This window comes from Gopherus evgoodei, chromosome 3, assembly GCF_007399415.2.
Source record: "Gopherus evgoodei ecotype Sinaloan lineage chromosome 3, rGopEvg1_v1.p, whole genome shotgun sequence".
NCBI classification, from domain to species: domain Eukaryota; kingdom Metazoa; phylum Chordata; order Testudines; family Testudinidae; genus Gopherus; species Gopherus evgoodei.
The window spans coordinates 186,387,423-186,410,482 of NC_044324.1; the positions used below are offsets into that span (position 1 = coordinate 186,387,423).

The 23,060-nt window shown below is 39.4% G+C and overlaps 1 protein-coding gene across 1 annotated transcript in view; it reads right to left on the reverse strand.

Moving 5' to 3' along the window:
• The window catches only part of THADA (THADA armadillo repeat containing), a 334,882-nt gene that overhangs the window by 165,744 nt on the left and 146,078 nt on the right, over positions 1–23,060 (reverse strand). Inside the window, 1 exon segment of the mRNA XM_030557656.1 lies at positions 12,062–12,230. Within this exon segment, the coding sequence (XP_030413516.1) occupies positions 12,062–12,230 (169 nt within the window).

Sequence of the window (23,060 nt, forward strand, 5' to 3'; positions counted from 1 at the left end):
TTGGGTCAATTAATGATTGCCTGTTCTGTTCATTCCCTCTGGGACACCTGGCATTGGCTGCTGTTGGAAGACAGGATACTGGGCTAGGATGGACCTTTGGTCTGACCCAGTAAGGCCATTCTTATGCTCTTGCACAATACTGAAGCAGAAAGCTCTTTCTGAAAATTATCAAGTAGACCAAGACTGTCTTCACTGCTTAAAGAGGTGGTTTTTGGTTTTTTTACAATAAGATAAAGGCAAAAGAGTTCTCACTATAAAATCCTAAGGGAGACAAATTCCCTGCTGTGTTTACCATGAGGTACTTAGGCGAGACCAGTACTACACCTGCTGATAATTGACCTCCCCATATTTACCTTACAGTAAAACTACAATGCCTTGTCTCCACTTGAATTTTACAACAGGATAACTAATGCATGTTAGTTATCCTGTTGTAAAAACACACCTTTTTTTTAAAGCAGTGAAGAAAAAGCCTAAGACAGAGCTCTTCTACATATCCCCAGTTAATAGCTCACCTATTTAGGCTAAATAAGGAACTGAACACACTAGAAGAGGCTAGATCAAATGACCTAAGAGAGTTGTAAAATCAGCCTATAATTTTGTTTCATCCTGAGAAATTGTGATGTGACTCAAGAAGTCAGAGTGTAAATATATGGGAGAGCTATTGATTAATTAAAGTAAGGGCTTCTTCAAAGTACTGTCTGGTCTAGATATGAAATCTCTAGCTGTTGGCACCATGTGAGTTGTTTAAAAAAAAAAACCTAGGAGTTGGAAAGATAATTTTTTGGCAAATTTTCCACCATTTTCCATCTCTTCACCCAAGGTGTCAGCTTACATTTTGCCAATTTTGCTATGGGTATATTTGTGTAGTACAATGAAAAGTTACTTAGTGCATGGCCTTTGTCTGCTCACATACTTATAAAGCACTATCTACATCTATGACAATATATAGATAGTGAATTAGAATTTACAGCATGAAGAAATAAGACAGCTGCTTCGTTACTGTTACTTATGTTTAGGTGCATGTTTTTTCACTTGACACTAATATTTCTTTTCTCTTTGTTCTGATCTTAAAAGTAAAGCTTATCTTGGACACTAAAAACTGAGCCCTGAAGAAGAGCAGCTGCAAGGAAGTTTCAATTGAAAACATTTAATGATAGTAGCTTTTCTTCTTTGATCTCCAGGTAATAACATGCTCTCACTATATTAGGTTTTATAAGTTTAACTATGAACTGCTATGCTTAAATGCTACTGCCAAGCCAAACAAAGTAATTCACAAACGACATTTCTAAACCACTGCATCAAGCCATCCCATACTAAATATTAAAGTATCATGGACCATAATGCTCATTACATGGAGTATTTTCATAAACATGAGACCTAAACCTGTAAGATGCTGAGCATTTCCTGCAAGGCACTGAGCTCTGAGCTCCTGACCCACTGAAGTAAAAAATGAGTTTACGAACCACTTCAATGACACAGTATCAAGCCTTGAGTGCCCTCGTCTCCCTTTGGGCCCAATTCTCAGACCACATGCACTAGGCTTACACAACAGGAACTCTACTGACTTCATCAGAGCTACACCGTTAACACCTGTGAACAGAGGCAGATTGCGGTTTTGTGGGGCCCTGGGCCAAGCAAGTGGGGGTCCTTTCCCACCCCTTACACTTGCAGTCCCTCCTGCCCCCTCTCCCTCCTGGCACTCCTGCAGGAGCGCAGAGCAGGTGGAGTAGGGCAAGCCCCCACATCCCGACCTCGTTCCCTGGGAGGAGCACTGGGTGGGCAGACAGAGTGGGGCAAGCCCCTGCGCCATGATCCCACTACCAGGCAGGAGCACCGGCTGAGGGCGCAGAGTGGGTCAGGGCATGGGGGCACCCATTTTTCCAGGGCCCCTGGGCACGGGCCCCATTGACCCATTGGCTAATCCATGACTGCCTGTGAGAGAAGCATACGGGCTACTGATTTCAGTAGCAACAATCACATTCTTTTCAAAGCATTTATAACACGAGCTAAAAGGAATAGGTTGAACTAGTGAAGACTACGTATTACAAGAAAGAAGAAAAGCTTTCCTTCACCAGATTATTCCTATGAAATAGTGAGTTAACTACTTATAACTATTATCAGATTTTGTATTTCAATGGAAGATCATTTAGGAATGTAAAAATCTTATTAATTTTTGGGCAAAACTAGAAAAATTACTACAACTTCTTAAATGTAATGGCTTGTTCTGCTTATGCTTAAGGTAAGTAACATTCAAGAATGATATTTAAATTTTCAGCCCTATGCAGTTTTAATTCGAGACTAAGTCACTCAATATTTATACACAGCTGCTTGAATGGAATAAACATCTAAATAAAATAGAAAAATTAAATAAAACTAAATACTTAGCACATTTATTGCAACTTTCAGCCAGTGGTCTCAAAGTGCCTGCTCGTGAACTCCAGGAGGAATTGTTTCTCAGGTGATATAAAAAAATATCCTGCAGCTCCCCAGTGCACAGAGGGAGTGTGCACACACCACCACCCATTTGGATAATGAACTTGCTTTCCTTTGTGTACCATGTCAGCTGTAGACAGTGGAGTGGGGGGAAGCAAGGAGCCCTACCTCAACCTCTCTCTCTCTCTTTAGGCTAACTTGTTTCCCAGAGGTGCTATGGGGAATGCAAGCACTCCCTCCAGAGTGTAAGGAATATTGCTGTGACTGGCCCTTGTGAAAGGGATGCAATGAAGATGAAGTGGGAGTAGGGCTCATTGTACTTTTCCCATATCTTTCCATGGCACCCACCCACTTGATTCTAATTGTTAATCCTCGCAAGACCTCTGTGAGATAGATAAGTATTATTATTTACACTTTACAGATTGGCAAACTGAGGCACAGAGAAGTTAACTGAAACCACACTGCCTCTTTTAATAATCTTCATTCATTTGATATTGTAAAGAGAAAAAATATAATCAGTTTTATAGAATAAAAGGCATAGGCCCAATCCTGCTTTCACTGAAGTCAATGGGAGGTGTATGTGGCTCATAAAATAGAAGATGATGACATGGTTATGTTTAGATTTTTCTGGCTGAAGAAATAAACCTATTCTCTGCTACTGTAGGTTTGATTCAAAATACTACATCATCTGCTACACAATTAGTTATAGCACTTCAATAAAATGTTCTTAAAAAGAACATTTTGTGTAGGCTGTGTGTGTTCTCATTAGTCAAGCTTTTTCCAAGAATGAGCAAGATGGTTCTAGATACTAATAAACAGAGATTGATGACTGACCACTTCTATCTGTATCTCACACCCTGTTACTCCACTGCACTGATATGATGGGATTCCAGTCCTACATATGTAGCACAGCTTTTGAAGTCAAGTAACCCCCACATTACTGATACAGGTTTCATAAAATGAAAAGAACAAAAGGTCTGTTTTGCTCAGAAAAGCAAGCTGAAAGTTCATATGCTCATCACTTTTTCAAAATCATTATTTATAATCTCATAGGGCTAGCCGTGTTAGTCTGTATCAGTAAAAATCTCTAAAGTTCCACAAGGACTCCTCACTGTTTTTATTTATAATCTATTAATAGATTAATTAAAATTGGTGTCAATAGAGACATTTTTGGAACAAATTGATAAATTAAACAGAAATAAGTTACCAGGACTGGATGGTATTCACCCAAGAGTTCTGAAGGAATTCAAATATGAAACTGCAGAACTATTAATTGTGGTATATAATCTATCATTTAAATCAGCCTCTGTACCAGATGACTACAGAATAGCTAATGTAATGCTGATTTTTAAAAAAGTTCTAGCAGCAATTCTGGCAACTACAGGCTGAGAAGCCAAACTTCAGTACTAGGCAAATTGGTTGAAACTATGAAGAACAAAATTATCAAACACAGAGATGAACACAATATGTTGGGGAAGAGTCAACACAGCTTTTGTAAAGGGAAATCATGCCACAAAAATCTACTAGAATTCTTTGAGGGCATCAATCAGCATGTGGAGAAGGGTGAGCCCAGTGAATACAGAGTAACTGCACTTTCAGAAAGCATTTGACAAGGTCCACACAAAAGACTACTAAAAAAATTGAACAGCCATAGGATAAGAGGGAAGGTCCTCTCATGGATCAGAAACTGGTTAATAGCCAGGAAACAAAGGGCAGGAATAAATGGTTTGTTTTCACAACAGAAAGAGGCAAGCAGCAATGTCTGTAAAGGATTTGTACTGGGAGATGCGCTGTTCAACATATTCATAAATGATCTGGAAAAGGGTGCGATCAGTGAGGTGGCTTTGTCTGTAGACGATACAAAACCACTCAAGATATATAAGCCCAAACCTAACTGCAAAAAGTTACAAAAGGATCTCTCAAAACTGGATGACTGGGCAATAAAATGGAAGATGAAACACAATGTTGGTAAGTGTAAACTAATGCACAATGGAAAACGTAATAACTGTATGTATAAAATGATGGTGTATAAATTAGCTGGATAGTCATGGATAGTTCTCTGAAAACATCCATTCAATGAGCAGCAGCAGTCAAAAAAGGCTAACAGAATTTTAGGAACCATTAGAAAAGATATAGATAATAAGACAGAAAATATCATAATGCCACTGTATAAATCCATTGTAAGCCCACACTATGAACACTGCATGCAGTTCTGGTTGCTCCATGACAAATAGTTATAATAGAATCGGAAAAAGTACAGGGAAGGACAACAAAAATTATCAGGGGTATGGACATGATGAGAGATTAAAAAGACAGGGACTGTTCATCTTAGAAAAATAGATGATTAAGGTAGGATATGATAGAAGTCTATGAATGGTGTAAACAAAATGAATACGAAGGTATTATTTATTCCTTCACCGAACACAAGAACCAGGAGTTACCCAATTAAATTAATAGGAGTCAGGAGTAAAACTAAATTAAACAGTACTTCTTCACTCAACATAGAGTCAACCAGAGGACGTTGTGAAGGCCAAAGATATAACTAGGTAAAAAAAAGAATTCAGTAACTTCATGGAGGATAGGTCCCTCAATGGCTATTAGCAACCCCATGCTCAGAGTGTCCCTAAATCTCCAACTGTCAGAAGCTGGGACTGTACAACAGTGAAAGGATCACTTGATAATTGCCCTATTCAGTTAATTCCCTCTAAAGCATCTGCTACTGGCCTGTCAGAAGACAGGATACTGGGTTAGATGGACCATTAGTTTGACCCAATATTGCCAATACAGAGATCATGTAATTAAGCACATTTTAACTAGGGCTGTCGATTAACCGCAGTTAACACATCTGATTAACTCAAAAAGTTAATCACAATTAAAAAACTTATTAACAATTAATTGCAGTTTTAATTGCACCGTTAATAGAATACCAGTTGAAATGTATTAAATATTTTGGATGTTTTTCTACATTTTCATATACATTGTATTCTGTATTGTAACTGAAATAAAAGTGTATATTATTTTTTATTACAAATATTTGCACTGTAAACTTGATAAAAGAAATAATATTTTGCAATTCACCTCATATAGTACTGTAGTGCAATCTCTTTGTTGTGAAAGTGCAACTTACATAACTGCACTCAAAAACAAAGCAATCTAAAACTTCAGAGCCTACAAGTCCACTCAGTCCTACTTCTTGTGCAGTCAAGCGCTGAGACAAATAAGTTTGTTTACGTGTACAGGATATAATACTGCCCTCTTCTTATTTACAATATCATCGGAAAGTGAGAACAGGTATTTGCATAGGACTTTTGTAGCTGGCATTGCAAAGTATTTACGTGCCAGATATGCTAAACAATCATATTGCCCTTCATGCTTCGGCCACCATTCCAGAGGACGTGCTTCCATGCTGATGCTGCTTGTTAAAAAAATAATGCGTTAATTAAATTTGTGACTGAACTCCTTGGGGGAGAATTGTATGTCCTCTGCTCTGTTTTACCCACATTCTGCCATATATTTCATGTTATAGCTGTCTCAGATGATGACCCAGCATATGTTCATTTTAAGAACACTTTCACTGTAAATTTCACAAAATGCAAAGAAGGTACCAATGTGAGATTTCTAACTGACCCAAGGATTAAGAATCTGAAGTGCCTTCCAAAATCTGAGAGGAACGAGGTATGGCGCATGCTCTATTTGCTTAGCTCGTTACAAATCTCATGTGTAACAACTGCATTTACTGTGATAACAGATAAGTGGACTGGACTTGTAAATTAGAAGCAGTGTGGCTAATACACACATTGTGCTCAGTTAAACTGGGCATCGAGATATCAAAGTTACACTGCATGATTTTTATATACCATGCCCCTACCCCCACACCCGCACAAACAAACTCCAGTTTTAAGAGGGACAGGTAGCCTCAACAAACAGAAACTAATTTGAAGAGAATTTATTCTATACCCCCTGATCATTTTTAGTACAAAATTCTCATCTTGCCAAAAAGACAATAGGGAACAAACAAGGAGAGGGAAACATTCCACAGAATTTAGTTCAAATATATAAAGAGATTTCACTTCATCTCTTCTGCATATAAGCATTTTTACTACTTGCAACCAGTGACAGATTGGCCACACTGTAGACTGAATGTCCTACTTGTCCACACAATGAGTATGGGGCATAGGCAGTGGTAATGTGTCTCAACTGTTTCCTGGAGGGATCCCATGTCTAGGTGAGAGAGAGAGTATAATTCAGCCTCCATATCCATCCAGTCTTTGGCCTTTCTGCTCAGAATGCCAACAAGGATGTCAATAAGAACTAGTGGTGGTGGTTTTGTGATGTGTTAACTGAGATTGCATTGCTATGGGCTGAATTTAAAGAATGAACAGACAATGTCAAATCTTGAAGAAAATGAGAAGAAAACTGCATTGTCTGTAAGAAGTGGGAGGGGTAAAGCTCAGAAAAATTAAAATGCAGTAAGAAAACCCTACTGGTGAGCAATAGGGAGTTAGCAACGAACTGGACTTGGAGGAATGGGTTCTGTGCCAGCAAACAAAATGCACAGCTGATATAAACTGGGAGCCAACATGCAGACAAGTCTACCTTTTACAATGTTTGAGCTCCAGGATAGGAAAACTCTTTTAGAAGGAAAATATCCATTGAAGAAACTCTAGGAGAAAGACTGAAAGAAATCATGAAAGCACTCAAGTCTACTAGTTGTTTTCAGAGAAGTGTTCCAAGAAATTCCCAACTTGTCACAAGCAGTTAAGAGAAATAATTAACAACACATTTCAACCAGAAGAGCCACAAATGAGCTAGATGGAGGTATCAGGATGGCATAATATGTTCTTGAGTGCAGTTCCAGGACAGTATGACATAAGGTTGGGGCATATGATCAGATGAAGTGGATGTTAGCGTAAAGAGTGGAAGGGGAGTCTTGAGAGGCACAACCCAGACACAATAAAGATCCAGTGGTCAAAAGCATAAGAGAAGGAAAAAGTGGAGACTGCCAGCAATCATCCCAGACATGCCTCGAGAGGGACTGCGAGGAATAGTGACACACAACTCTCTCCATGCCCCATTCTCTTCCCAACCAGACATCTCCTGCCAAAATGGCAGATAACACACAGAGGTATTCCATAAACAGTACAAGAAAAATGATGCAACATTTGCTCAAAGCTACCTCTTCCAATTACATCTTGCTGATATCAACTGGTTTTCTGCTGTCCTCATGCCTACAAAAGGAGGATGTGATCTGGTTCTGAATATTTTTGGAAGTTATACTCAATTTTCAAAACTAGTCAGAAGAGCTTTTCAAAAATGCAACTCTAATTTTCATTTAAAATCATTACTTACCCTCCTTTTTTATGGCTCTACATATATAGATAAGGGCTAAATATCTTTCCACCTGAGAATAGCTAAACCAGGATTTCAGCAATTAAAATGAAACCTGTCTCCTTATCCTTTTCAATTACCATCAGTGGTGGTTTTATTCAGCATATAATTAGAGGAACCATAATTGAATGTGTCTTTTTTCTTTATTTATGTTATGTATAGTGCTATCATTATAGTGCATGAAGCCATATATTCTGGGCTTTTTTTTGTTTCATTTCATTATTTAAAGGGGGAAAACATATACTCACTTTAAAGGGACAATGTCAGATTGTTTCACAAACTTATATATTTTGTAAATATATTTTTAAAAGGGGAAGGGGAAATTTTACAAAGCCCAATAAAACAGATTTTTCATGAATTTTTAATTTTTAAAAACAGTTTTGTTTTGAGGTAAATATTCCTCTCTTGCAGCATATATAACCTAACCACTGCAGCCCAGTGGCCCTGCTCCTGTAAGTGAAAATAATAAGATAGTACTAGGAACAAAAGTAAAACCTTTCCAAAGTGAGTGAAATGCAAAAAAAGTAAACATAACAGCATGACAAAAAGTTAAGATTTATAAAGATTTATAAACACTTGCAGTTTTAATTATTTTTTTGTCAAGGTCCCAATTTCTCGATCAGGGTATAGTCATGTTTTTAAAAAAACAACAACAATAATGATAATAAATAAGGAAATAAAAAGATTTTGGGGTCCATTCAAAAGTGTCTGGTGGTCCAGATTTGGCCTACAGTCCGCTTATTGTCTACCCCTGATGTAAACCGTACTGGAGAGAGAAACTTTTCTTTTTAAATTATTTTTCATTTTCAAAATTAAATAGAATTAAATAGCACTATTTTGACAAATTCCTATTCATTATGACTGTGTAGTACTTAGACCAGTGTAAGTTATTTCCTTTCCCCCACCTCATATTAATGTACCTTATGTTATCTTTTCTGCTAGAGAATAATAGCTTCTCAAGAAGGTGACTTGGAAATTTCTACAAAATGATGATATTCCCTGCAATAATTTAAGTGCCATGGAGAACATTTATTGGATACATTTGTGTACCCAGGACACTTTGGAGTTGGACCTCACAGATATATGGTGAGGACAAAACCCTGATAAGTACCCTCATAAGTACTTTTCTTTTTATGCACAAAATGGTCAACATGAATCTTGTTTTACATTGGAAAATAGCTTTATAGTCAAGAGTTTTAAGAGAGGAACTATTTTTGCCCCTTAACAGGACCTAGCATTGCTGTAGACTCAATTATTAAAAGCCCCAGGCTAACAATGACCAAACTTGGCTTAAGCTGACTGAAGCAGTTCACAAGCAATGTGAAATAAGTTGGTGGTCTCAGTCCGCAGATGTCAAAATCACAAAGACAATCATTAGAAATGAAACCCTTTTTAGCAGCCTCCACATGAAGACTGAATTACCCTCTCAGCTTCCCAAAAATAGTTCTGCTAGATTACTAAAGAAAGAACACTGGTGTTACAGTCAGGCTAATTTTGTAATGTCACTACCTGGGATATGCCTATTTTACAGATAAACAAAAGACTTCATTCTTTAGATCCCACTGTCTGGCTCCTTTCACAAGCACTGAATTCTCTTCTATAAAATAAAATAAAGCAGGAGGGAAGATAGGTTTGCCAGCAGATTCTCATTTCAGGGTCTAAAAATAGTGAGGGAATTATTGGAGACCTACAACTAACTTTATGTAAATTAATGATAAACCAGAAACTATATTGGATATATGATGGGGCACAGGTACAGCTGAAGATAATAGCTGTATAGGGAGTCTCCTCCATTTCCCCTGTCCTAAAATTGCTGACCATACAGGAAATTTTAGAGAAAAGAACACTCTGGAAAAGACATAAGAGAACTCACAACAGGAAGGTGTGCCAAGATACATTGAGAGCCATGGGCAGTTGCAGGCTAACAGAAGTGAACATGCACAATAAGGTATTGTCAGATGAATTCTCAAAAAGGCAATAAAGCAGCTAAATTACTAGCATGACAAATTTAAAAGTAAGCACAAAACACAATTGATTACCCTAAATTAAAGGAACAGCAGGTGAGTTAATTTATTATTCCAAATTGATCGCGGGCTGTTTCCTAGAATTTGATCACCAGGTACAGAATATGAAGCTTATCACAGCTGGGTTCAGAATTAAGAAGCACATAAAAAAGACTTAATTGCTCCATTTAAAAGTGAACAATACAAATTGTTTGGAAGAAGAAAAAGATTTAGAGAACATACAAGGGGACAAGCAAAGCTACTGTCCATAATGTCATACTATAAAGCACTTTAAAATACCCATCCCCAAATATGACAAGTCTACATTAACACTCCTGTACAAATAGAGTTGGCCTGCCGCTCTGTACCCTATCAATATATCCTTCAGTCAGAAGAAATTAGAGGATATCATATGCTATGATTAAAATTTGCAAGCGATGTTAGCACTCATGGTTCAGGATATAAAGCAACTACTACTATCATATGATAAACCTCACATGTAAATGTCAGCAGATTACTAAGTATTCCCACTCAAAGTTGATGAAATCATTTAATATCATTTTGTCTTTAGTGTGAAAAAGGTGTCTGTTTGCATCAAATGGACTTCCTTCTGGAAATCCTGCATAAATGCAATTTGTAAAAGAATTATAAAGTGGGTAGATACTACCATTTTACAAGAAACAGCATAATTCTGAGTGAAAATGTGAAAGAAAATGCATTACTGTCGAAAAGAATGCACTGAAGGTGTCCTTTACTATTTCATTTTTGCCACAGCTATCTTGAACTGATAGCTCATTCCTTCAGAGACAATCACCATATCAAACACAAGAAAGCATGCAGTACTGATACTTGCATATCCCAAGAAGTTTCTTCAATAACACAGATAAAAAGTTTTATCTTTGTCACAGCTACATATTCTAAAAAGGGACATGATAACCTGAAAGCCATGTCTGCATAAAAGTTTTTTTTAAATCTACTATAGTTATAAGATTACTATATTACTAATATTACTATTATCAAAACATTAGAGGAACAATGTTTCTCTAATTTTTAAGTTTCTTTACTTTGTGCATTTAATAGCACTTTTGCGTACAGTCAGTTTTACTGTTTCCCAGTCATGTTAGGCAGTTAGTTTTTCTTGTGCTAAGAAGACCCTTTAAAATGTTTACAGAAGAGCAAAAACACAAACAAAAAACAAACAACAACAATTTTGAAGGGAATTTTCATAAAGAATTTCAGGATATACTATTGAAAAGGATACTGTATGAAAAACAACATTTTGTGAGTTAATTTGAAGCTAGTAATGTCTCTTTACAGTCCTATGTCCTAATAGTTCAAAAAACAAAATTAAAAAGAGGATCAAGAGCACATTTCTAGAAACAAAATGGAAATACAGATGTTAATAAACCCTTAGACATCATTATTTCTGCCTGGGAGGTTTTCTCTCTGCGTTTTTGGGCTCAGAGAATTTTTTGGAATAATATTGTTTCACAAATTTATAAATTTAATTCAAGTATCTATATCTCATATTCTTTACCTACACCTTTTCATTATTTTCAGTTTTGCTTTTCAATTATGGATTCAATTAAATATTTATTTAAAGGTTATTTATGCATTTCTACATATGGGGCCAAATTCTGATGTTTCTTAATTGGTAATGTAAGTTACATAAGTCAGTGTGTAAGAGGAAGTGGGTGTAGAATACATGCCAAAAGGACAAGGTGAGGTTGTGGCAAGAGGGGCAACCAAAAGGATCATGAAAAATGTGTCAGATAAGTAAGGAGGATCAATAGACAGAATATGGGAGTGGGAGACTGTGACCTGCCTCAGAGTTGGTGTGTGGCCTTGGGCAAGTCACTTAACCTCTCTGAACATATATGTTCACATCTGTAAAATGGGAATAATATTTTCCCATTTCTTAAAAGCATTCAGAGATTCAAAGATGAAAAACGCTATATTAGTGTCATTGCTGTCGTACACCATCTTGCACCCTTCTTGTAGACTGCTGTTTCCTACAGCTCTGTCTTTCTGCTCTTTTTGCATGTATATTAAATCAACTTACACTAAGTTACCGAACTGTTATTTATATCAACATTTATATCATCTATGAATTTGGCTTCCTCTATTTATCATCTTAGACAACTGATTTGTAAAGTTCTTTCATATGCTGCTTAATAAGTGCTTCTCTACTCACCACGAACTATGATTACATCGTATTACACAAAAGGAGAACTTACTTGTAGAAGCATTCCATGAACAGAATTCTGTCGTATACATGGATTGGTGCACTCTGGAAGCCCAGCAAGCAGAGACTGTACTGTATGTGGTATCTGGCTTATCATAACAAATGGAACAAGGGCTCGACCTGCCATCTCACGTGAACGATACACAGGAGAGTGGCCACATCTAGAAAAGGGAGAAACAAGTTTGTCATCCACATACAGTGAATGCACTGCTATTACTTAACAAGTAACAGTTACACATTTATTCCAAATATGATTATTTTAATGTATTCTGAAATAAAAATGCAAAATAAATGACTAAACACACTGAAAACTAAACATGTTCCTTACAAAACATACTTTTATATTATTTCCTCTAGCTACTGATACAGGTGGCTGGAATTACACTCTATCTAAATATATCCACACTAAAGTCTATTCTTCAAAAATTTCCTTGTCTTCTTTAAGACAAAAATATAATGGGACCATAGACCCAGCTGTTTAGTAGCAGCCATCTATGTTGCCCATTGATGTTACTAATGACAAACAGTAACTACAAATTTGAACATGCTAATTTATTAATTTAACTAAAATTTATGATTCTCAATATGCCTAATACACATTTTATATGAACAAGATATACAGATACAAGGTAAACTATCAATAGGACACATGCTCCTAAAACAAATGCATAAAAAGGCCTTGATTAGTACACAGACACACACACTTAGGCCTGGCCTACACTACAAAGTTAGGTCGATATAAGCCACACAAGGTCAATTCAATAACGTACATGTCTACATTGCCAAGTCCCTTCCACCGACCTAAGTGGCCTGTAAAGTCTTCTGTACTCCATCTCCGCGAGAGGCACAGAGCTTGATTCGACATCCATGGGTTGACAAGGGGACAGCGTAGACACCATGTTGTGCAATTTGAATGAATTGACCTCAGCGAGGTGTCCCACAGTGCTTCGCTGCGACCGCTCTGGAGAGCAATTTCAACTCCACTGCACGTCAGCCAGGTACACAGAAAACAGCCGCTCCACTGTTCAAGCACAGGGAACTTTTGAATTTTCATTTCCTGTTTAATCAGTGTGGAGAGCTCACCAGCACAACTCATCATGGATAAGACTACGATTATGTCACAAAGGTCATGGAATCTGTGACTTCTATTGACCTCCATGACATTGTCTCCCCTGGGGCTGGAGCTCCCAGCAGGACCCACCCTCGCAGTGCCCAGCCCCCATCTTGGTGGGGGGACCTCATAGCTACCCAGTCGCGGCAGGGGGCTGGCAGACCCTGCAGCTGCCCAGCCACGGCATGGGGACTCCCTGCAGCTGCCCAAACGCAAAGGAGCGAGGGGGACTCCCTGCAGCTGCCCAGATGCAGCAGGTGGACCTCGCAGCAACCCATTCCCACGGGCTGGGGGACCCTTGAGCTCCCACACACGGCAGCAGTGGGGGACCCGGGAGCAGTGGGAGCTTAACCCGCTCACCCTTTTGTCCGGGATATTTTTAGCGAAAGTCAGGGAATTTTTGTTTATTTCCCGTGACCTGTCCTTTTACTAAAAGTATCCGTGAGAAAAAAATTGCCTTAATCCTGGAGACTCAATGCCGCAAACGTGCTCCAGCATGGAGTGCACAGGAGGTGGTGGATCATATCGTTGTGTGGGGATAAGAGTCTGTGCAGGCAGCAGAAGGAACACTGACATCTACGCCAAGATCACGCAGGGTATGAGGGAGAAGGGCTACACCAGGGGACACGCAACAGTGCAGCGTGAAAATAAAGGAGCTTCAGCAAGCATACCAGAAGACAAGGGAGGCGAACAGTTGTTCTGATTCTGCCCCACAGACATGTCACTTTTACGAGGAGCTGCATGAGATTCTCGGCGGGGACCCCACCACTACCACAAAACACTCCGTGGATACCTCCCAGGAGCCCCGGGTGACTCTGAACAACAATGCGGACATTGTTGATAAGGAAGAGGAGGAAGAGAATCTGAGGCTGGCAAGCAGAGAATCCACTCTCCCTGACAGCCAGAAACTGTTTTAAACCCTGGAACCCATCTGTTCACAGGACCAGTTGGTGGCAGAGTGTACACATTTGGTGAGTACACATTTCCAGTCCAACAGTAGGAGTTACATAAGAACTGTTTCTGTGCATGGGGATGGCCTGGGAATCCTCCATGGAGATCTCTAGGAAGCATTCATAGAGGTACTCCGCAATCCTTTGCAGAAAGTTTCTGGGAAGGGCTGTCTTATTTGGTCCACCACGGTAGGACACTTTCCTGCCCCATTCCAGTATTAACTCTGCCAGCATCTTTGCAGCACACAGCACTGCAGCATAAAGACCAGGTCTGTACCCAGACACTTGCAGTATCTGCTCCTTTGCTGGATCTGTTACCCTTAGGAGAGTGATATTGCATAGGGTCACCTAGGGGAAATGAGGGAAGTTTTCAATACTAGCCCTTAAACCACAAACAATTCAACAAGTAATCTGCCCCATTTGGTGAAATCTGGGTCACACAACCACACTTTCCCAAACGTGCTGTGGTTGTGGTTGAAAGGGATCACCGAGTATTGCAAGCAGCATTGGAAAAAAAATCGGGGGAGAGGTTGGCAGCTTCCTGTTTGTCTCCCTTCCCCTCATACTTTTATAAAAAACAAACTATTTAGGGGGCTTTATGCTGGTGCCTGTCCTCAAGCACTACCCAGGTTGCAAGGGGAAAGGTGGCTTTTCTCAATTTCCAACGTGTGATCCCAAGGCTGTCTTCACAAAAGCAGTAGCACAAGACCTCTTGCCCATGCCTTGTGGCCATACTCACCATGGCTGAAGCAGGAAACCGACTCTTGCAATAGCCAGCGGTTTTGATTACGTTGTGACTTGCAATGAAGTATATTGAGGGTTTGTTTGTTTTTTATAAAAAATAATTAACCCTGCACCAGAAACAATGTATGCACTGTCAATGCTACCCTGGTGCTTTGCAATCCTTGCAGCTGAAACCTTTTCCGTCAGTGCATCCTCCACACCGGGACTGAGGCTTTCCCATATTAGAAAGTGGAAAAAGACGACTCGGGAGGACATGTTCACTGAGTTAATGTGCATGTCCGAGAGTGACAAGATGGAGCTCTGAGCATGGAGGATCACACTGTCTGAGAACCTGGACATAGACAAGGAGGACAGGAGATCACGCAGGGAACAAAAGCGTGCCATGCAAGAAGAGATGCTGTGGATTATGAAGGAGCAAACAGACCTGTTGAGGAAGAAGAAAAACAGCTGGATGCTAGAGAGTCCCTCTGCAGCCTATGCAGAACCTGCTGCCATCAACACCCAGTTCTACATCCTCCCCCCTAACCGTCTTATGAGGCAGGGATGGGGGTGGGAGGAGTTCGGAATTCCTTGCACTCAACACCAGCAGAGGGTACAAGGACCAGAAGATGCCCATTCCCCCACCTTTGATTGTTATTGCAGTGCATCTCTAAACAAGCTTTCCATGTTTCTCTCACCACAGTGTTATCAGTGCTTTTGCCTCAGGTTATCTTACTTTTCTTTACTGTCTCTGTGTGTTTGTGTGCATAATAAAAGTGAATGGATTTAGGAGAAAAGGGTCTTTATCCATTCAACACACATGGTTGTTGGGGATAGAGTTTACAGGGGAGAAAATGCAATGGAGGGGACAGTTTGGTAAGGAACAACACAGACAGGTGTCACATTACTCTGACTCATTGCTGAAAATGGTTTTCAAAGCCTCACAGAGACACAGCAGCCCTCGATGTGCTCTTCTTATTGCCCTGGTGTCTGGTTGCTCAAAATTGGCTGCTAGACAATCGACCTCAACTCCTGCACTCCAGAGGAAACTTTTCTCCCTTCGTTTCACAGATATTATAGAACACACAGCAGGCAGCAATAACAATGGGGCTATTGCTTTCACTGAGGTCTAACCTAGTAAGCAAACAATGATAGTGATCTTTTAAATGTTCAAGGGCACATTCCACCACCATTCTGCACTTGCTCCACCTCTGGTTGAACGGGTCCTTACTGCTGTCCAGCTGCCGGCGTACAGCTTCGTAAGTCATGGGAGCAAGGGATAGGCTGGGTCTCCCAGGATCACGATTGGCATTTCAACATCACCAATGGTTATTCTGTAGTCCGGAAAGAAATTCCCTGCTTCCAGTTTTCTGAACAGACCTGTGCTCCTAAAGATGCATGCATCATGCATCTTTCTCGACCATCCAACGCTGATGTTGGTGAAATGGCCCCTGTGATCCACCAGCATGCACACCACCACTGAGATGTACCCCTTTTGGTTTATGTACTCTTTGGCAAGGTGGTCTGGTGCCAAGATAGGATAGGCTTTCCGTCTATCACCCCACTACAGTTAGGGAACCCCATCATGGCAAAACCATCCACTATGTCTTGCACATTGCCCAGAGTCACTATCCTTCTTAGCAGAAGTCTGTTAAAGGCCCTGCAAACTTCGATCACAACAGATCCCACAGTAGATTTACCCACTCCAAATTGATGCCCCACTGACCGGTAGCAGTCTGACGTTACAAGCTTCCACAGAATTATTGCCACTCACTTCTCCAGTCAGAGCAGCTCTGATTTTAGTATTGCTGCGCTTCAGGGCTGGGGAAAGTTTTTTACACAGTTCCTGGAAAGTGGCCTTACACATTCGAAAGTTCTGCAGTCACTGCTCATCATCCCACAGCTGCATAACGATGTGATCCCACCAGTCAGTGCTTGTTTCCCAAGCCCAGAAATGGCACTCAACCACGTAAAGGTGATGCATGACTTTCGCCAGCAACTGCAAATTCCTCCGCTCTGTCTTCCAGAAGGGCTGCTTGCATGGCATCACATTGTTCTGTGTGTATCAGCGGTGTAAATACTGCAGGATAAGGTGAAAGGTGTTTGTAATGATCACAACAGTGTACAGCTGAGCGGGATCCATGCTATGGTGTCCACACGGATAACCCAGGCTTACCAAAAAAAAAAAAAAAGGGGGGGGCACAAAAAAGTCTTGGTTTGTTTGCCATTGATTTCAGGGAGGAAGGGAGGGAGAGAGGTAATTGTATCATGGGAGGCTAACGCCATGTTCCCATAACCATGCTTGCCAAAGTTATGGTCCCATAAGACATTACAAGCCCAACCCAAAACTCCACTCAGCTAGATCCACTGTGGGATGGCTACCCACAGTACAGTGCTGTGTGTGTCGATGCAAGCCCTGCTAATGAGGATGCCGCCATGTTCACATTGCCGCCACAAGTGCAGTGTGAACATGCAAGATCGACTTGCTTAAATCTGAGGCTCAATGTCGATTTACATGATGTTGATTTAACTTTGTAGTGTAGACATTGCCTTAGTTAACAGCATAATGCATCCGACAATTTAGCCATTTTAGACCATATTATACCTTGAAAATACAAGCGTGCATTGGAGAAGTGCAGAGCAGCTATACTGCCGTAGTAGCTGCAACTCTCCCTCCTGGAGCTCAGTTACAACCTCTGGAGGGTGCAGCATGCTCCCCTCTCCTCATCCCCACCTCTTCCACATTTCCTTTAGGTGACTTGCATGACAGAGGTTCTAAGAGAGGATAGTCTTTGTGCTCCAGGGAAATGCAAGGAGTGTGACAATAGGTGTCCTATACACAAGTATGTGAAAAGAACTGTGGGTCAGTCCTAGTCATAGTCTAACCCTTTCTGCATATTGTATTTTTGGCCACATATAGTAAAACCTTTAACCCTGCACTGGCAAGTGTAAGAAAATATTTGGTTTAGTGCTAATAAGAACTTATGTTTTTTAAAGGAGAATGCTTCAGTTCTACTAGATAATAACCTCAGCACAGCAGAAAGTGATTTGTCTACAACTGTTCCTGTATTCGTGCTATACCATGTTTTATGTTAGCAGAGGGAATCTTGTATATAAATGTTTCTTTTCAGCTACCAATAACTCTGACATGGTTACAGATGTTTAGTTTCTAATTAGCAGTAACTGTATACTAAAGAATGTCCCTCATTCTGTTCATGACCTTTTATAAATGATGATTTCCCAAAGGAATCTGGTCTCTGTTCAGGAGAAAGAATGGAAAATGGGGAAAGAGCCAGAGTCTGCTGCAGCCAGATACCCTGTGCAAAGTTATTTTCCAAAACCATATGATTCAGAGGGTGTGGGGGTTCTCTCCCTCCCCAAATGTAATGCAATTAAATACAATGGAATGGAATTCTATATTTTTTTCCTAGTAACATAATCAAGTATAGATTTCCAGGCAATTTTTAAGTAACCTCACTTTAAACTATGTCCTATGCTTCTATTTAAAACAATTTGCAATAAGCACTATTAAAAAAAATTGTACAATTTTTCCATATGACAATTATTGCCAGACAATTATTGCATTGTTAAGGTAATGCAAGAAGCAACCACAGTATGTTATTGTTGAGAATAAAAAAATCATGTTAAGGATAAAATTTCCCAAGTGCCTAAATTCAGGTGCCTAAACTCAGGAGCCTAAATTCCATTTTCAAAAATGATTTAGGTACTTCAGAGCTTAAGTCTCATTTAAAGTTAACACAGGTGCTTTGGAAAATTATACCCTCTATCCAATACTGCAAACAATTAGGCACACAAGTAACCCTATTGAGAGTAGCCCTGTTGGATTAGGCGCTTACACAGGTCCTCTCTCCTATTTTCTCTGAAATGTCAGCTGCAGAAAACCTATATAACTATTTTTCACTAGTTGAAAATAAAAACAGATAATTATTAATTGATAGAAGTATTTTCTGTCATTTTCTCAATAACATTTCACTACCTGCTGAACAAAATGTAAAACTTTACATGTACAAGAATTATATATCTGTAAATACTTATTCTAGTTGGATATATTTATAAATTTACTATTAACACAAGCAGATATTACAACATTATGGTCCCAATCCTCCTCTCCCTGTGAAGTACAGTGAGAGCTGGCAAAATCATTACTTCCCAACCGAGCCCTACACACAAAAAAAACCCACTTAACTAAATGACCATTATTAATCGAATGGAAAGAATGGTGACAAAAAAACTATTTAAAATGGACCACATCTATAATATATTTGTATCAGATATTTGCTGGATAAAAGCTGGGACTTCTGCTACAAAAAGCTGCTTATACACTGTTTATTCTACACATTTTCCAAATGTATAAAACTACTTTTAAACAACCAATAATATAACTTAATTATTTTAAAAGGTCACAATCTTGGCTTCAATATGCAACCTGAGATGCCAGTGGGTTCCATTTGAGCTAGAGGAAAATGGATCCTCATCACCCTCCAAGCCATTGAGTGGAAGCTGCTCCACAATTGCTAAGGCTGTAGTAGCTCCACCTGTAGCCGTGCCCCTGTTGTGAAGGGCATTGACTAGAGGATCTGTGAAACAGCAGATTCTCTGCCCCAGCCAGCTCATCTACTAAACACTGCTGCTTGGGGTTTCACTTTCCAGAGCTGGACTACAAAGTATGCTGTAGATGTAGACCAACACTGCCTAGATAGTTTCCAAAATTCTTCCACAGTGGTTGTGGGGAACCTCTGCAGTTGACGGGAGAGAAGAAATGCAGACTTTGGTTCCAGTAAAATATATGCTGGAATGCCTGAATAGTTTGACAGTGATTAACTCCTAAATGTACCAACTTGTCATTTTTTAGGGCCAGATTCTGCCACACAAACTCACATTGAGTAGTACTTTACTCCACAGGTAGCCCCATTTATTTCAATGGAGCTACTCAAGGAATGAAATTATTGCCTCCTTGAAGCAAATGGCAAAACTTCCATTGACTTCAGTGGGGCCAGGATTTTAATCAGCATACGTACACTCGTACAAATGTCATCGAACTCCCAAGACCAAATACTATTATTCAGAAAGGAAGAAAATTAACAAAATCCAGCACTTCTACCTTATTAACAACAAGCTGATAATAAAGTCAATCTCATATTTTGTGACAACCAACTATTTATCTACTATTGCTGAGGCAAAATATGAACTACAACTGCTAACTAATCCTTTGTAAATAGGTTTCTGTTACAAAGCAGGTTTTGGAAAAAAGGAGATATTTACTTAATATAACCCAGAAATTCTATATCCTCATGTATTTGCCTACACAGGTTTATTTTTTTAAATATGGCTCTTAGTTCAGTACTTATTTTTCCCCTTATGCTGTCTACAAAAGAAAATCAGTATGAAAACAGAGATTTAAAATGTACATTATTGTACATAAAGGGTGAAATTGTAACATTACAATCTGCCCTGAGACCTGGGCAGTGCACACCACAATGTCTCAGATAAAACCAATAGTAAAAGGTTTGTTAGCCATATAAGTAAAAAGAAAACAGGGAAAGAAGTGTAACCGCTAGGCACTGAGAATAGAGTAGAGACTAAAGATAATCTAGGCCTTACCCAATACCTAAACAAACACTTTGCTTCAATTTTTAATAAGCGTAATGAGGAGTCTAGGAGTAGTGGAAGGGTGGCTAATGGAAATGAGGATATAGAAGTAGAAATTACCACATTCGAGGTGAAACTCAAACTCAAACGGTTTAATGAGAGCAGATAGGAGGACCTGCATAATCTCCATTCAAGAATATTAAAGGAACTGGCACATGAAATTGCAAGCCCAAGAACAAGGATTTTTAATGAATCCATAAACTCGGGGTCATACCATATCACTGGAGAATTGCTAATACAGTAGCTATTTTCAAGAAAGGGGGGGAAAGTGATCCAGGAAACTAAAGGCCCATTTGTTTAAAAGATCTTGGAACACTTTTGAAAGGGGAAGTCGTTAAGAACATAGAGGTAAACAGTAATTGAGATAAAATACAACAAAAAGGTAGATCAGGCCAGACCAATCTGATCTCTTTGAGAAGATAAGTGATTTTTTAGACAAAGGAAATGGTAGATCTAATCTATCCGGATCTCAGTAAGGCATTTGATAAAGTTCCACATGGGAAATTATTAGTTAAACTGGAGAAGATGGGGATTAATATGAGAATCAAAAGGTGGGCAAGGAATTGATTAAATGGGAGACTACAACAGGTGATATTGAAAGGTGAACTGTCAGGCAGGAGGAATTGGTCTCGGGACCAATCTTATTCAACATTTTAATTAATGGCCTTGGGACAAAAACTGGGAGTGTGTTAATAAAATCTGCAGATGACACAAAGTTGGAAGGTATTGCCAACATGGAGAAGGACCGGAATATCATACAAGAAGATCTGGGTGACCTTGAAAACTGCAGTAATAGAAATGGGATGGAATTTAATAGTGCAAAGTGCAAAGTCATGCACTTAGGGACTAACAAAAAGAATTTTTGCCTCAAGCAGGGGATACATCAGTTGGAAGCAACAAGGGAAGAGAAAGACCTGAGTGTACTGGTTGATCACAGGATGACTATGAGCCATCAATGTGATGTGGCTGTGAAAAAGGCTAATGCAAACCTAGGATGCATTAGGTGAGGTATTTCCAATAGAGGTATGGAAGTGATAGTATCATTATATAAAGCACTGGTGAGAGCTCATACTGCGTGCAATTCTGGACTCCCATTTTAAGAAAGATGAAGTCAAACTGGAAGGTCTACTAGGATGGAAGACCATTCTACAGAGGAATGGAAAACCTATCTTATGAGAGGAGACTTAAGGAGCTTGGTTTGTTTAGCCTAACCAAATGAAGGCTAAGGGGAGATAGCATTGTTCTCTATAAATACCTCAGAGTGATAAAGACCAGGAAGGGAGAGGAGTTATTTAAGTTAAGCGCCAATGTTGGCACAAGAATAAATAGATATAAACTGGCCATCAGCAAGTTTAGGCTTGCCATTAGACAAAGGTTTCTAATCATCAGAGGAGAGATGTGCTGGAATGGCTGTCCAAGGGGAGCAGCTGGGGCAAAACACTTAACTGCTTTCAAGACTGAGCTTGGTAAGTTTATGGAGGGGATGGTATGGCAAGTTTGCCTATAATGGAATGTGGCCCATTTGCAACAGCGAGTAACAAATATCTCCAGCGGCCAGTGATGGGACACTAGATGGGGAGGGCTCTTGAGTTACTACAGAGGATTCTTTCCCAGGTGTCTAGCAGGTGGGCCTTGCTGACTTGCTCCGGGGTCTAATTGATCACCATATTTAGGGTCAGAAAGGAATTTGTCCCCAGGTCAGATTGGCAGAGACCCTGGGAGTTTTTTGCTTTCCTCTGAAGCATGGGTCACTTGCTGGTTTAAATGAGAATAAATGGTGGCTTCTTTGTCACATGAAGTCTTTAAATCATGATTTGAGGAGCTAAGTAACTCATTCAGAGGTCATGGGTCTTTTACAGGAGCGGGTGGGTGAGGTTTTGTGGCCTGCAATGTACAGGAGGTCAGGCATAGTGGTCTGGAATGGAAATCTACTACTAGATCTGGCCTTCCCTGATTCCCCTAAATCTGTTGATGCCATTTACAATGACTTGAAGACCCACTTGGAAAGGCTCAATTTTTGGACTTAGATAATCAAAATTTTAAAAATGAAGGATAGTGCATAACAAAAAGCACTTTGTTTACCTTGACACATGTAAACTATGATAACATCTAACAGCATATTAGTAAATATATGGTAATATACATATTCGAAAAAGTACTGAAATCTTTATAATATGAAACCTCCGGAGAGCACTATATTAAATTCTTACTGAGAAACAGAATAAAGTCAGAGAGTTCGGTTACAAATTATTTGCTTTTCAGAGAAGTAAAATCAGTACTAAGAAGATTCTTCTTTATAGTAAAGAACTTCTCTTATATTTGTTCCCTTTCCTAGGAACTACTTTTTCTGGCATAGGAATGCATAGAAAAATGTTTATTTTTTCAAAATATACTATTGGTAATGAGCCAAAAGCGCTCTCTCTCTCTCGTTTTTAAACACAATAATATATCACAACATGGTGACCATTAGTAACCTGTCAATGAACTTAACTGCCTGAAGGCACCTGATATATACATCTCAGGTGTTTTCAAGGTAC